General features: G+C 33.8%; 1 protein-coding gene across 1 annotated transcript in view; it reads right to left on the bottom strand.

Moving 5' to 3' along the window:
- Positions 1–448: 448 nt before the first annotated feature.
- LOC134700492 (uncharacterized) overlaps positions 449–17,116 on the bottom strand; it is a 37,672-nt gene continuing 21,004 nt past the window's right edge. The window contains exons 4-7 of the mRNA XM_063561880.1: positions 14,642–15,862; positions 11,419–11,449; positions 3,497–3,745; positions 449–926 (exon numbers count right to left, since the gene is read on the bottom strand). Of these exons, the coding sequence (XP_063417950.1) occupies positions 841–926; positions 3,497–3,745; positions 11,419–11,449; positions 14,642–15,862 (1,587 nt within the window). The 3' untranslated portion in view covers positions 449–840. The remainder of the gene's footprint in view (positions 927–3,496; positions 3,746–11,418; positions 11,450–14,641; positions 15,863–17,116) is intronic.

The raw sequence follows: 17,116 nt of genomic DNA on the forward strand, positions 1-17,116 counted from the left end.
CTGTCAACCTTTTTTGTCAACGCAGTTTATGACCTGCATTGAAAAAAAAGAAATTTCAGGTCATAACGCATACGAACATCATTTCAATTTCAGTATTCAGGGGACATTTCTTTTTATTCAAATCTAACACTTTCCTTAATCAGTTCTCTGGGGTATATTATTTTTCCTCCCATGCCTCACTGTACCCTCTCTCCTAGAATCATTCATTGTATTATATAAATTAACAAGCTAAAGTACCTTAGCGTTTTTAATCTTTATCGGAATATTCAGCGTTTTTATACAATATGTATATATATTACATAATATACTAAAATATTCACAAACCAGTGGTAAAAATTATAATCACAAAGACATCAACACAATAATAAAAAAAATAAATGCATTGATAACTGTAGTCGCTTGCACAATAACGTTTCATGCATGCACTTTAAAAAGTTTTCCAAACCATTTCTCATAAATTTTACTCCACACAAATATTCAGTTGATATACACTGTTTATTTGAATAGTTTAATAACATTGACATTACTATCTACATTTTTAAGTAAATTCCATCTTTTTAAAACATCTCACTATACATAACTTGATTAAAGTGCTTGTGTCTCAGTATTTATCATGCAACCTCTATTTAACTGTGAGGGTTTCCAAGGCGCTTATCAACCCAAAGGATTTCTGTTATTACAATAATAAAGTATGGAAAGAAAGTAGAGATGAATAAAACACAAATCATTTAAACAACTTGTTCTTTTTCTTAACAAACAGGTGTCTATCTTTTCTCTGTACTTTCACTTTCTTTGTACTTTCACTTTCTCTGTACTTTCACTTTCACTGTTGTTGTACATCTACTTGTCGTTGTGTTTTAACGTGTTGATTATTGCTAAGTAGTTCTTCTGTAGACGTATTTTATAATCTGGAACATCTGGTAGTTCTAAAATAATGTAATAATATGTTATTAATAAAATATTGAGTAACATGTCTTCTTACTGTATTTTATAATCTGGAACATCTGGTAGTTCTATAATAAATGTGTTATTAATAAAAATATTCAGTAACATGTTTTCGTACTGTCTTTTCATTCACTACTTTACCAATAGCTTCCAGGATAAATCAATACATTAATTAAACAATCAATTTTTGAGAGGAACATTTGCGCTTTATAGCAAACTTGTTTTTATTTAACAGCATCAGTCTGTAGAACTTGGATACTCCGAAAGAGGATAGAATACCTTACCTAACAATGACTTTACGGTTCAGCTAACAAGCAAGCTAACCAAAGATATAACCTTAAGCTATATACTCATTGAAACCGGCTGTAATATTATTTATCTGATAATGCATAATGAAAAAAGTTTCTTTTAATCAATGATAATTTTAAACCATTTACAAATGTCATGTCATATAGTTCAAGTAATATGCCATCATAGAAAGCATTTAGCAGTTTCAATAATAATTATGTTTCATTTTTGATAAACCTGATTATTTTTGTATTTTATACAGATGAAATCTACTGGTGAATTTTCATTCATTTTATTCTATCAATATGAATTTGATTAAACTGTCGTACAAGTGAGAGGTTTAGCGCTATAAAACCAGGTTCAATCCACCATTTTCTAAATTTGAAAATACCTGTATCAAGTCAGGAAAACGAAAGTTGTTGTCAATTCGTTTGATGTGTTTTGTCATTTGATTTTTCCATGTGATCAGTGACTGTTCGATTGAACTCGGATTTCAGTGATTTTGTGATTTTACTCAATACAATCAAAATCATCAGCTATTAATCTATCACAATCGGAAATATTGAAAATATTAATGGTAATTAAAAAGTTTTAATCAACAATTTATTTGTGCTCTAGTTTTATTCATTGTTCTGACCTATCTAGGATTTTTTTTATGATTATAGCTACAAGTCTATCAGTCAACCAATCTTTTCTACTGTCTTAGAATGCGGAATACTCAATAGTAAGATGTCTTTGTGAACAACAGTTCTTGCTAGAAAATAACCAACCATACAAATGAAAAGGGTGGAATAAGTATAAAAAAGAAGATGTGGTATGATTGCCAATGAGACAACTATCCATAAATGACAAAAAAACAACTATAAGTCACCGTACGGCCTTCAACAATGAGCAAAGCTCATACCGCATAGTCAGCTATAAAAGGCCACAATATGACAATATAAAACAATTCAAACGAGAAAAGTAACCGCCTTATTTGTATAATTTTTTTTACGAAAAACAAATATGCAACAAATATAAAACCACTACCACTGAATTACAGGGACCTGACTGGACAGGCACATACATTAATACTGGGGGGGGGGGGGGGTTACATGTTAGCGGGATCCTAACCCTCCCTCTAACCTGGGACAGTGGTATAACAGTACAATGTAAGAACAAACTATCGGTTGAAAAAGGCTTAATTCTTCAGATGGACAAAAATTGCACGTGGACTTAGAAGCATTCTTGATGCAGTAGCACTTATTATTAATTAGTGCACATGATTCCCTTTTAATGTTGTACATTTGTTGTCCATACAATAAGGGAACAGTAAGACCTAAAAAATTGTCAATTACACTTTTTTAAAATGTAAATATGCCTCAGAAATTGCATTGTACCATGAACAAATAGTGTACACATAAACAACGTCGAGTTGATTTAATTTTTTGAAATGAAAAATACCAAATTTTGTAAAGTATTTATTAACTCATGAATTATCTATATTGCCCCTTCTTTTAGCATTGTTATGAGCGTAACAAAAAACAATTGAAGGTACCTTAGCTATATTTTTCTACAATTTGTTCAATGTCCTTTTGAGGCGACTGGATCACATATTTAAGATCAAGCACACCATGAGATTCTGTTTAATCAGTGCCAAAATGTCAATTATGTACACGCATGCACCAATATTTATACAAATAAATAACTATCCCAACAATGTCAAAATGTTAAACATAGACTTACGATGTTTTTTTTTTTATAATATTACATATTCTTACAAAAATAAAATATAGACAAATTGTGGACCAAAATAATAATAGGCAATTTATTTTTTGATACTGACTCAATCAGCTGGAATAACTACTCTCTCCATAGTGAGTGGCTTGATATGTTTGTTAACAGAATCAGTTGAAATAACAAAATATGATATACTGGTGGCAAAGTGCTAACAGTAGGAGTGACATACAGGTTATCATACGGAGTGATGGACTTTCGAATCATGATATGCATTGCAAGTTGTTGTGTATTGTATAATAGTACAGTTGCTAGGTTTATTACAGCTATTTCTAATTTCGATAAAAGAGTCATATGCACACAAGGCCTTGTAGGCATAAAACTTTGCTCAGTGCTCGGAGCACAAAAATCATGCTCGAAACATGAAATCCAGCAATTTGATTGGTTGATATTCAAGTCTGAGTACAAAAGTCATGCTCGAAATTTTTTTGACCGTGAGGCCAGGGATCTATATGTTTTAATGTACGATGACACATACAGATCTTACCTGTTTTAGTGGATGGTGGCACTGAGCTTGATGAATCAGACTTCAATTTTTGTGCTAGATCTTTGTACCCACTATTTTGCATTAGAATATCAATACAAACAGATTTATTGGGCTCTCCCCTTTTGATTACTATATCTAGCATGGTGTTTTCCTGGTCATCATTTTGTTCAATTCTTCGTCTGTCGTCCACTGATATCACTAACTGTGTCATCATTTGATCTAAGATATTACTGAAGTCTGATTTGGTATCTACAATCGTATAAATTAACACTTTAAAAATGAATATTATATACAATAGACAAATTAAAAAAAAAATGTGGTCACAGGTGTTAATGAGACAGATATTCATCGACTAAATGACAATGCAGGTCATTGCAATGCCTTATTTGCCGGTAATTAACAAAATGGGATGCTTTAAAGTTCACTTATTTCAGAAGATATGAAACAATTCAAAAAAGAAAGAATACAAAGTCTTGGTTCCTACTTGATTGAACTAAATCGATAGAAAACCAAATGAAGTATGACATCAATAGAATTATCATTGTTTTGGTCACATTCATTAATTATTTGTTTACAAGACTTTGAGCAAGAGGGAGAACTTAATAATAAGATTTACTTCCGGAGGAATATATTGATTGAGTGTATTTGATAAATCCTTTCGAAGTTTTGGGCTCTCCAGGCATTTAACCTTCGTTGCTTATTTAATATTTCAATTTTATTCATTCGAGTGTACCTGATTAATTGTGTGCGTACATTTTAATGTATGACTTCGTTATTTTTGATGAGTTATTGTGCATGTTTTCGGACTTATGAAAGTCAAATAAAGAATGTGACATGTTTAAAGACGTTTGTGTGAGCTCAACTCATCACTGAAAGTGGACATGGTATTAACAAAAAGCAAAAGTAAAAACGGTAAAATCCAACGGAAATTGCTTAACACCAATTGTCATTAAGGACAAAAAAATGAGAATATTCAATGTAATTGTATAGGTTTAGTTGTGTATAATATTTGCATTAATGAGTATTCAAATAAATGTTTCAACTTCCCTTTTTTATTAAGTGTATATAATTCTCTTTGACATAACATGAACAGCATGCTTACATGATTTGTATAACAAAGAAGACTGCTATTGAGATAACCATCCAGCAGAGACTTTGATGAAAGAAACATTTCACATTTGGAAGTCCACAAAAAAATTTGATCTGAGCAAAAGGGCAAATATTCCCCAATCAAATTTCATATCATACAATTATAAACTATCGATGAAGTTGGTACATGATATTTATATCTTTACTGAGGCCACCGATCAACAATGAATAACTAATCTACATGTATGGGGTTCATATAAAAAAAAGAAGATGTGGTACGATTGCCAATGAGACAACTCTCCACAAGAGACCAAAATGACACAGAAATAAACGACTATAGGTCACCGTACATCCTGCAATAATGAGCAAAGCCCATACCGCATGGTCAGCTATAAAAGTTAATGCCCTGAAATGACAATGTAAATATTCAAACGAGAAAAACTAATGGCCTTATTTATATACAACTAGAGGCTTTCAAGAGCCTGTGTCGCTCACCTGTTACTGTATTTACTGATGTCGGCCATCTTGGTTGGTAGGCGGGGTCATTAGACACTTTTTGTTTAAAATAGATACCCTTAGTAATGATTGTGGCCAAGTTTGGTTAAACCCATAGTTTTTAGAAAAGAAGATTTTTGTACAAGTTACAAAAATGACGAAAAGTTATTCAATATTGACAATAAAGGACAATAACTCCTTAAGGAGTACTCTGACAATTTTGGTCATGTTGACTTATTTGTAGATCTTACTTTGCTGAACATTATTGCTGTATCCTTTAAGCTGTATTGCTTTCGGAATAAAGTATTATTTATTTACAGTTTATCTAGATCTCTATCTATAATAGTATTCAAGATTATAACCAAAAACTGCAAAATTTCCTTAAAATTACCAATTTTAGGGCAGCAACCTATAGACAGATAGATCATATTCTGATGGACATTTAAATCTTGAAAGATTTGCCCTAAATGTCTTCGTGTCAAAGATATAAAGCAAAAACTGCATTTAACCACTATGTTCTAATTTTAGCCATGTCGGCCATTTTGTTTGGTAGGTCATTTTGAAGGTGGGGTCATCAGACACATTTTTAAAACTATATACCACAATTATGATTGTGGCAAAGTTAGTTTAAATTTTGCCCAGTAGTTTCAGAGAAGAAGATGTTTGTAAAAGTTACAAATAATGACGAAAAAAGTTGTTAAAATAGATTATAAAGGTCAATAACTCTTTAAGGGGTTGACTGACTATTTTGGTCATGTTAACTTATTTGTAGATCTTAATATCTGTCTGTATTTTGTATCTGTATTTCCCACTTGTGAAATTAGGATGGGTACGTCACAGATTCCTTTCGGCTATTATGTGACGGGTTGGTCTGCGCACAATTAGTCACGCTTGCTGAGGATTGCTGATTTAAACTTCTCGGTGTGGCGCACACTACTGAGTCTTCCAGATGGTTCCAGTTTATTGCAGTGCGCACAAAAAGAGTTCTTGTATTGTTCTGTCTTACTGGTTGGAACTATGACCGCACGTTTGTTGTTACGGACTTGGTGGTCTATAATGTTTTTTTGTTACAAAGTTATTATATGTTGTTGCTTTGATTTGTCTCTTTGGTCTATGAAATTTGATTAAATCGTCGGGAGGAAGCGCTGGTGTCTTCCCCTCAGCCACTTTGAAAAAGAATATCAGTCGTTGTTGTTGGCGTCTTGATTGTAATGACGGGAGCTTAAGTTCTTTTAGCATTTTTGTCATACATCCTTCCTCTCTTGATTTGTAGTCTTTGGTAATGAATCTAGCACCTCTCTTTTTTATGGATTCTAGTTTGTCATTGTCTTTTTGGGTATATGGGTCCCAAATAATTGATCCATACTCCATAATTGATCGTATGAGAGCTATATATGCTGTTTTACGGCATTCATTAGGACAGTGTTGTAGGTTCCTTCTAAGGAATCCTAGGGTAGAACTGGCTTTGTTACATGTATTTGTTATTTGTTCTTTCCATTTAAGATCTTCTTGTATTTGGAGTCCTAGGTATGGGTTGGATGACACTTGTTCAAGCGTGTGGTTGTTAAGGTTGTAAAATCGCTTACTTTTACTTTTCAGGATAAGCATAAAACATTTTTTGGCGTTGAAGCGCATACCCCAGTCGTCGGCCCGTTTTTCTAGTGATTTGAGATCCTCTTGTAGTTTGTTATGGTCATTTTGGTTTTTGATTTCCCGGTAGAGCAAACAGTCGTCTGCAAATAGTCGTACTGATGAGTTTACTGCCTCTGGGAGATCATTTATGTGACACAGGAAGAGGATGGGTCCTAGTACCGTTCCTTGGGGGGACTCCGGATTCAACTGAAGCATTTCTTGAGTTTTCTCCATCAAGTTGGACTTTTCTTTCGGTTAGGAATTGGTCTATGTTGTGCAAGAGTCTATCATGAGGTACTGTGTCCAACGCTTTTGAAAAATCCAGAATCGCAATATCTACTTGGTTTCCTTTATCGTAGGATTGTAGCATATCATGGATTGTAATGGCAAGTTGGGTCTCACAGAAATATCCAGATCTAAAGCCGTGGTGTCGTGATGTTAATACATTATGCTTTTCCAGATGTTTAAGTATATGACGGCATATGATGTGCTCAAGTAGTTTACATGGTACTGGTGTCAATGAGACTGGCCTGTAGTTTTCGGCCGCATGTCGGTCTCCCTTCTTAAATATGCTAGAGATGTTTGAATTTCTCCAATCCTCTGGTAGTGTACCACTGTCTAGTGAGAGCTGGAATATGAGTGTTATTATTGGTGCCAGATGTTCGGCGCATAGTTTTAGTACTCTGTTTGGTATGTTGTCAAGACCTGATATTTTGGATGGGTTGACTCTCTGTAGCAGCTTTTTTACTCCTTCTGATCTGATGGCTATTTGATGTATAGAGTCTTTTACCCTGATGTTTGTTTTGGGTAGTGTTTTAGTTGTTCCTTTTGTGAAGACGGACGCAAATTGCTCCAGTAGAATTTGCGCCTTCTCCTTACTGTCGTTTATGAGCTGTCCATGTTTCTTTAGTGGTGCAACTTATGTTGTCCTGTTTCCTTGACTTAACATACTACCAGAAGGGTTTTGTGTTGTTCTTATTCATTCCTTCAATTATAGCGTTGTTAATATAATTGTTTTCTGCTTTCCTTATTTCCCTTTTGCATGTTTTTTGGAAATGGCGGTAGTTTGTCCATTATTTTGTTCTTTTGGCCTAGTTACACAAGTTTTTTTTTTCAGCATCTTTTTGATCTTTTGTGTTATCCATGGGAGTCTGTTGTTGGACTTGACTATTTTTGATGGTATGTTTTTATCAAGGCTGGCAAATAGGTGTTTCTTGAACATCAGCCATGCTTCGTTGACATTTTGGTTGTTTTGGATACAGTTACTTATCTGTGATAAAAGTGAATCTAGATCTTTATTCACTTCATCCCAGTTGGCTCTTGCCCAGGTGTAGACTTTCCGAGAATTAGATTTGTAGTAGAAAGGTTTGATGTCTGTATCAGTGATGATGATTGCAGGGTTAGAAATACCTGGTATGTTTGTTGATGTTTTCATAAGTGACGGGTTTGTTGTGAATACAAGGTCCAGTAGGTTGTTTTCCCTTGTTGTTTCTTCGTGGAATTGTGTAAGGCCAAATTGGGTTGTGATGTTTACGAGCTGTTTTTGAACTTCTGGATCTTGAGCATCTTTCCTAATGGTGAGGTTGTCCCAAATTACGTCTGGGCAGTTGAAATCGCCTGCAAGTATGATGTTACTGCTTTTGTTCTCCTCTGTGATTTTTTCCAGGGATTTTTCTAGTTCTTCTAGTTGGGCTTTTTTTCTATGAGGCATGTTGAATGAGCCGATGATTAGGTCTTGGGCTGTTTTTAGTTTGAGCTTTACCCATTCAATTTCACATTTTGTTATGTACTGTGGTTGTTCAGTACTAATCATGTTGTTGTGGACTTAGATGAATACTCCTCTTTCTAAGGTGCCCCGGTCATTCCTGAATGATGTGTAATTATCAGGGAATACTTCAGCTGATTTTATAGCATCTTTAGTTGGATTAATTCCGGGTTTTACCCCTTTAAGCCAAGATTCTGTGCCAAAAAAATATCTGGCTTTGTGTATTGTATTGTTGTTCTGAATTCCGAGGTTTTATCTTTGATGCTTCTGCAGTTTACCATCATGATTCTGAGGTTTCTTTTATTGATGAGGTTAAAGGGTGGTGATGTTGTGTCCTTTACGCTGTTTCTTGTACTGTTTACAACTGACCGATTTTTGGTTATTGATTTGTCTTTTGGACTGCTTGTTACAAGTGGACTAAATGATGAAGAAAAGGAGTCCATAAAGCTGAGGTCTGTTGTTAGAGGTTCGTAATAGCTTATGTTTTCAATCTCGTATGCTCCCCAAGGGTGACTGGGGTATAGAAATATGGTCACTTGGTCTTCTCCCGACCGGCAGTAAATTGCTTGCCGAAGTGGGGCGTCCGTTTGGCTGTGCGGGATGTATCAAGTTCGCAGTCACGTCCGGTCAGATGGGGACGTTAAATCCGATGCCTCGTGTAAAGAGAGTGCCACACTCTTTGCACGTTAAGATCCCTTGCAACAACTCTTTGAGGGGTCCGTAGGTGGCCTGTTGCAAGGCAAAATGTCTGTCCCTATCCACTATACCCTCCTTTTCTGGTGGCAGTCCAAATTTCTCCGACCATCATCCCAGATGGCCTCTGTTATATCAACCTACCAATTGTATTCATTGTGAACTTGTTCTCGTCCTGAATATGCATGAAATATTTGCCACTGGACGTTAAGCAACCAACAATCAAACAATCAATCAATCTCATATGCATGGTAAGTGAATGAGGATACATTTAGGCTGTCACATTTGCAGCATATCCATTGCACGTTTGACTTTTGTAGAAGTTCGTAATCTGTCGTGCACAGTTTGGTGCATGAGCGGTGGTGCCATATGCTGCAACAATCGCAACATACTCCCTCTATCTGTTGACCATGTAACGGGTCTTTTACATACACCACATGCAAAGACATTTGCTGTTTTTGGACCTGGATTTGTTTCAATGTCACCTGATAGTAGTATGATGAGCAGTGCTGTTGTTAAATTTTGCCTTTCATGCATTGGTAATGATATTGGCCTTCTTCTGCTATGATGTAATTTCGGGTTTAGTAAGTTGACTAGATTTTGTTTTGTTGACCCTGTATGTGCATTTATGATATGCAGAGCTAATGAGCTGGCTAGGAAAAGCCTGATAATATACTTAACATTATTGCTGTTTACAGTTTATCTCTATCTATAATAGTATTCAAGATAATAACCAAAAACTGCAAAATTTCCTTAAAATTACCAATTTTAGGGCAGCAACCCAACAACAGGTTGTAGGATTCATCTGAACATTTGTGAGGTTATAGATCTTATTTTGATGGACATTTAAATCTAGAAAGATTTGCCCTAAATGTCTTAGTTTCAAAGATATAAAGCAAAAACTGCATTTTACCACTATGTTCTAATTTTAGCCATGTCGGCCATTTTATTTGACAGGTGGGGTCATCGGACACATTTTTTTTAAACTATATACCACAAACATGATTGTGGCCAAGTTAGTTTACATTTGGCCCAGTAGTTTCAGAGAAGAAGTCATGTTGACTTAATTGTAGGTCTTATTTTGCTGAACATTATTGCTGTATACAGTTTATCTCTATCTATGATAGTATTCAAGATAATAACCAAAAACTGCAAAATTTTCTTTAAATGACCAATTCAGGGGCAGCAATCCAACAACAGATTGTCTGAAAATTTCAGGGCAGTTTCTTAACCTGATCAACAATTTTACTCCCCGTCAGATTTGCTCTAAATGCTTTGGTTATAAGGATATAAGCCAAAATATACATTTTACCCCTGTGTTTTTTTTTGCCATGGCGGCCATCTTGGTTTGATGGCCAGGTCATCGGACACATTTTTTAAACTAGATACTCCAAGGATGATTGAGGCTAAGTTTGGTTAAAGTTGACCCAGTAGTTTCAGATTTTTGTAAGTTTACGGACGACGGACGCAGGACGACGTACGCCAAAGTGAGGAGAAAAGCTCACTTGACCTTTTGGGTCAGGTGAGCTAAAAATGAATGACACATTATAAAACTGTTATCAACAGTTAAAACGTCTTTTAATATATAACTTGTTTACGTATTTGGCACAACTTTTTGGAATTTTGGGTCCTCAATGCTCTTCAACTTTGCATTTATTTGGCTTTTTTAACTATTTTGATCTGAGCGTCACTGATGAGTCTTATGTAGACGAAACGCGCGTCTGGCGTATAAAATTATAATCCTGGTACTTTTGATAACTATTTACCCATCTCTAATTTCTAGCATTTTCTATAATTTGCTCCTTCTTTTGTACTAAATAATATTGCTTTGGCAATTGCTAAACTTTTATTAATTTTTTTTCAAATATATGGAAACATATTTTTTAGATAAATAACATCAAAATAAACAGGAATGAAAATGACAAAGATACAGCAGTTTGTAGGAACTATTTAGTAGATTTATTAGAAACGAAAAACTATAATACAAGAACGTTAGTTATTTTGTAATGTTATATTATGTTTTTCTTAGATATTTATGGTTCTACAGTATTCGATAGGTTCTTATTTTGGAATAGAGACCTGTACTAATAATTTTAACTTTAGATATAAATGTATTATATATTTCATAGCTTCTTGTTATTTTTTAAATGTGATTGAAACTAATTTGAGTATTTAATCTATTAGGTAGTTTTTGCCTCGGTGACACAAAAGGGAAAACAAATGCATACCAGGTTAAATGTAACCTTACCTGCTGCACTAGGGTCAAACTGTATTTGTTCCTGTAGAATAAATGAAGGATACGTTATAGAGTTTGAAACAAGAGTGCACATGCGAAATGTATTGCCTCCTTTACTGACTATTGATTTTTTGTTGATATTCCTACAAGCACCACATTAACTTTACATGATTCAGGAAAATGAAGTCAAGGTCGTATACATTAACCCTTAAATACATATACACCAAATGTTATCTTCCATACACTAAATATAGTTGACGTATTGCTTTTAATATAAAAAAAATATATCAAACCATGCAAACTTTTTATTGACCAATAAACTATGAAAATGAGGTCAAGGTCAAATAAACCCTGTCAGAAAGATATGTTCGCCTTACAATCATTCCGAATACATAAAATAGTTGACATTTTGCTGATAGTATCTAATAAACAAGCTTACCAATGAAACTTTACATTGCTCAATAGACCATACAAATGCAGTGGCGGTCAGATGATACCTGCCAGACAGATATATACACATTACAATAATTACATACGCCAGATGTAGTTGACCTATTATTTGTAATGCAAGAAAAACAGACCAAAACACAAAACTTAACACTGAGTAATGAACCTTGCAAATGAGGTCAAAGTAAAAAAAACGTGCAGACTAACATTGTACAACACTTCCATACACCAAATATAGATGACAACTTGCTTGTAATTTAAGACAAATAGACCAAAACACAAAACCTTGATTAGTAAATGAGGTCAAGGTAAAATGCTTAATGTCAGGCTGCCAAACTCATTGTAAAATATTTCTATACACCAAATATAAGTAACCTATTGCATACAGAATTGTAAAAAAATCTTAAATACAAAAACTGAACTTAATCCACTGCACAAAACGAAGAAGGGTAAGATGACAGCTGCCATTTGAACATATACAACTCCTTATATACACCACATAGTAGAACTATTACTCATAGTATCTAAGATATGTACTCTACCACAAAAACTTAATCTTGTTACCTGATTCATGACATGATGTTGAGGTCAAGTGAAAACTGTATGACAGCCATTAGAACCTAACAAGCTATGCACAAACGAACGAACGGACGCACATACACATGCCAGTATACCCCTAGGTATGGCATACAAATAGATGTCACTATTATGTAAAATGTCCACTGTTTGAATTTTCAATCACTATCATTGACACTCCAGGCATTGAAACAATACTAAAAATACTGTGTAAATTAATCCCTATATATTATGTAAACATAATTGATAGGCATGACAGTGCCTTGTAATTTACTAGAAGCACTAACCATTCATCTAGACATTTTTTACAAAACTGATAGAGACCACCAATAACCTAACCTATACGAACTGTGATGCCCGTATATGACATGGAAACCAGGCGTAAAAATCATACTTTATCCGGGCGGCATTGCAGTGTTTACAAAATGCATGTCCAGGCGTCAACCAGGCGTAAACCGAAGAGCCAAATTTTGAGAAATGTCCCATGATCCTTTAAACAAAGCATTATGGGTATTTCTATTTACGCCATACCAACAGTTTTACGCCCGTAAGAAAACTTACACCTGGCTTATTTCAATTTACGCCAGGTTTACTGCTTTTTTATACGCCCGTAAGGACTACAAATGTATGTTTCCTGCTCCCTTACGCTTGGATCTAGACACTTAACTACCACTTACGCCTGGTTTACGCCTTATTTCCAGGCATAAAACACCTTATAATTTCGTACGGGAAGTGTTAAATTGACGATTTCAAGTCAAAATTAGGTTGCTTATTAATTTGCTGCACATTGTATTTCAAGATTATATACACAAATGAATCGAATTGTTAGTCCTCAAATGGACACAGAAAAGGAAGTTATAAACGGAAAACCAGGAAATTAATTTGTAAAACGATTCCTTCTAGATACTAGTTTTGATCATACACAAGCCTCTGTCCACGTTTGGTACAAACATGACAAATCCAGGATAACTTGTTTAAAACTTCAACCATAGAGTGAATACAGTTTTAGCTAGCAGAGAAGTCAATCCATTAGTAAAATACGTATACATAGGAATTTAGTTTTACAAAATTTACTTCTAGATACTATCTTCTGATCATAATCAAGAGTTAGTCACAATTTCATAGAAATCTGACATGGTTCAAGATAGTGATTAAAAAATAACCACAGAGTGACTATTTGTGCACGCGGCAGATCAGGACAGCATAATGCTTGGATCACTATGGCTCCATTTTGCGACAAATGTCAAAGGCTCGACAAAAATAAGAGTAAATTTAAATTAAAAGTGCATGAGAAGGGATGGGTAAAATATGAAGAAATTCCACACTGCAGAGAATTGTTTGAACTTTCAAAGATCCTAAGAAAGGAAGATATGCGAGTGGAAAGGGTTTAATATAAGTTGCAAAACTTGTTTCCCATTCAACTATAAATAAATATTTTCAAACTAAGAAATGAAGATATAAGATAGATGCACAGTGATATCAGGAACATTGAACTAGATTTCGATTTCGATAGAATTAATTTAAAGATGTTGTATTGCTAACAAGAGAAGGTCTTTTGAACATAATTAAAACACTGTCGTGTAATGCTATAACTCCTTTAATGTTATCCAATTGTTATGGATTCCTTTTGCTGTATACGATATGCTAATATATTATACATGTAATAGTATTTGATAATAATTCTAAATACTGAAATAATTCAAAAATTGTCAGCTTAAGATTTCAGGTTAAAACACATAAAGTAGAGAAAAAAAGAAAGTAATCAACTAAGGACAATTGCTCTTGCATGAGTCATATAGTAATTGTCATGCAGAGAAGGTGTCAGATCTTGATATAAAGTAGAGGATCATAGAAAAGATTTATAATAGCGACCTATGCTAATTGGTAACAATACACTGTATAGCCCTATTCACCAGGTAGCAAACAAAAAAAGAGTATGCGTCAATTTTGAGAAAGAATTTATATTTTCCATTGCTGATGGATCTCCAATGACTTTTTTTTCCATCAATGTCATTGATGATAGTTAAACGTTTTAAGACATCCGCATTATAATTGAATATTTCAAGGTTTTTTATCGAATCTTACAATAGGAATAGTTAAATCAAAATATTGCCTTTTCGATATACATTTGTAGAATGTTGACAATATAATGTTATTTCCTATGTAGAAACTTGCAATCAAATGTGTCTATTAGGTGTTTAAAATCACTTACCGTTAATGCCTGTTTGTGTTGATTTGACCATTCGTCAAGGAACAAGTGTTTAATTTGACATTTATCACATTGATATGCTGTTATAGGCTCTTTCATGAATTTGTTTGGTCCTGTCACATTCTTTGGCTCAGTAAGTCCACATTCCCAGGTTTTCTCAAATTTTACATTTGACATTTTGAATCTTGTATGCATAATGGTGTTTAATTCCTCTGTCACAAAGTCGGCAATGTATTTGTACAAGCCTTTTATAATGTCTACTCCAAATTCCCAAACCTGAATCTGAATAATATTTGGATATGTCATTACAAGTAATTTTCTATATTTTGTTGCATCTTGTAATTCAAAGACAGCAGTGCTTTTAAATAGAGCAATTTGTCTTTCCTTCTGTCCAGTGACAACCCTCTCTGTAATGTTATATTTCCTGCTAAGTGAAGCAATCAAATGATTATGAAGATGTGGAGGTAGAAATATAAATTTGAAACACATCCATGTTGATCTTTTACCAATATCTTTTGTCACATTAAACATTTCATGAATATCAATCTCAGGTTCTGCTTTAATCATGCAAGGTACATAGTAGTAAGGCATTTTTTTGGCACCCTCTGATTTGTTTGAACGTATAATGATATCAAATTTCTCCATTACTTTCAGAATATATTCTTTGTGATCGTACAAAATCGTTGACTCTTTTTTAAATATATCTTCTAACACCTCATTATTCAATTTCCCTGTATTATAAAATTCATTCCACTTTCTTTGATTCTTAGTACTAGCTTGGAATTTCTCTGCTGTAACAATACATTTAAAAGCATCAGACAGCCATTGTGTATCTAAAATAATATCATCTGGGAGATCCCCGAAATAAACTAAAGATCGGAGTTCATGGTGAAATTCCAGAAAAAATATCAGTTCTTCCTCACTTAAAGGCATTAGTGTATCACTTGAAATGGCCTTAATTTCACGATAGGAAATGATTGGGAATTCTTTTTTCTTTTCTTGAAGTAGTTGTTCCAGTTGAATGAATTTTAACGGATATTTCATGTTCCATGTTCTCATTCCTCTGGCTAAGTTAAGAATGTTTTGTCGTATCTGCTGGAATACACTGCGCTCATCGTCCTTATTGGAAATGAAGTATTCACATCTCACATGACCACGTTCATCATCAGCCAGTTCATTAGTGTACTTTAACAGGTTTTCTCTGCATGCGATCTCAATTTTTTTCTAATTTAAAACAAAACATATAACATTAAACAAATATTGAAAAACAGTTGCTGCATCTCTATGTTATAAAAATAATACAAGTGTCCATCATTTCATATTATATCTTTTTTATTATGAATTTGCTTTATTTGCTACACGCTGAGAAAACACGTATACACAAGGATTAACAGAATGACAGTTAAACGATATAACATATGGGTAAACACGAATATTTGTATAATTACGTACAAAAAGGGCATTCTATTTCTTTGATATATATTTTAGGTGTTAAAATCAAATATAATAAAGCACTAACAAACACATAAAGATGGTTAATAGTCTTTAAAGTAAGAAGTCAACTGTAGATTTCAGCCATGTTCAGAGGCGGATTTAGGGGGGTGGGGCTTTTTCAGAAACATTTTGGTTGGTTATATTGGGAATCACTGAAGCGTGACGGATTTGCACCCCCCCCCCCCTTAGGCAGTCAGGGGGCCCCCTCTTATGAAAATTTCTAGATTCGCCACTGATGTTGACATGATCTCACCCTGCTGTATATTTTAAACGTTTCTGTTTATCTGTTATAAATTGACCAGTTGGTTTGGTAGATTTAAATCTACCTTGATGCTACCAGCATGCTTTTTTCCTGAAGTATTTTTTATCCTATGACTTCACCTGTTTAATTGTTACTGTTGTAGTATTGGAACTGAGATAGTTTTTTAGAACTTATAAAAAAAATTGTATGGCATCAAGGCTCCAATTTTTATCTGTGTTGAATAACATAATTTGCATTCAATTAAGTTAGTTTATATGGTATGAATAATGCTAGAATATGACCACTTATATTTGATAACAGACACAAACTTATTTCATGTTCTTATATTAACTAAACAGTTGTGAATTTGATAAAAAAAAAATCCTTTCATGTTTTTTTTTTATTAGAGAATCCTAAAACAGGTAAAGAAATTAACATTGTTATTAGTCTTTTTGTTATGGAAAAAGATTTTTCCCTGAAACAATTAATCGTTCAAATGCCAAAAAAACACAACATTTATACAGAAAAAGAGAATTTTTTTTACTGTCATTCAAAATTTTAGAAGAAGGCAAACCAGATCAAGACTATATGTTTCCATAAAGGAATTTAATTGCATGTCATATAATTCACTACATTTCCTCCTTAATGTTTTCATAGCCAAATACTATGAGTGCTTAGATTTTTTGTATATTGTTGAAAAAAAAAACTTTTTAATATCTGTTTGGCTTTTTAATAGGAAATAA

Source organism: Mytilus trossulus, unplaced genomic scaffold, assembly GCF_036588685.1.
Source record: "Mytilus trossulus isolate FHL-02 unplaced genomic scaffold, PNRI_Mtr1.1.1.hap1 h1tg000158l__unscaffolded, whole genome shotgun sequence".
NCBI lineage: Eukaryota > Metazoa > Mollusca > Bivalvia > Mytilida > Mytilidae > Mytilus > Mytilus trossulus.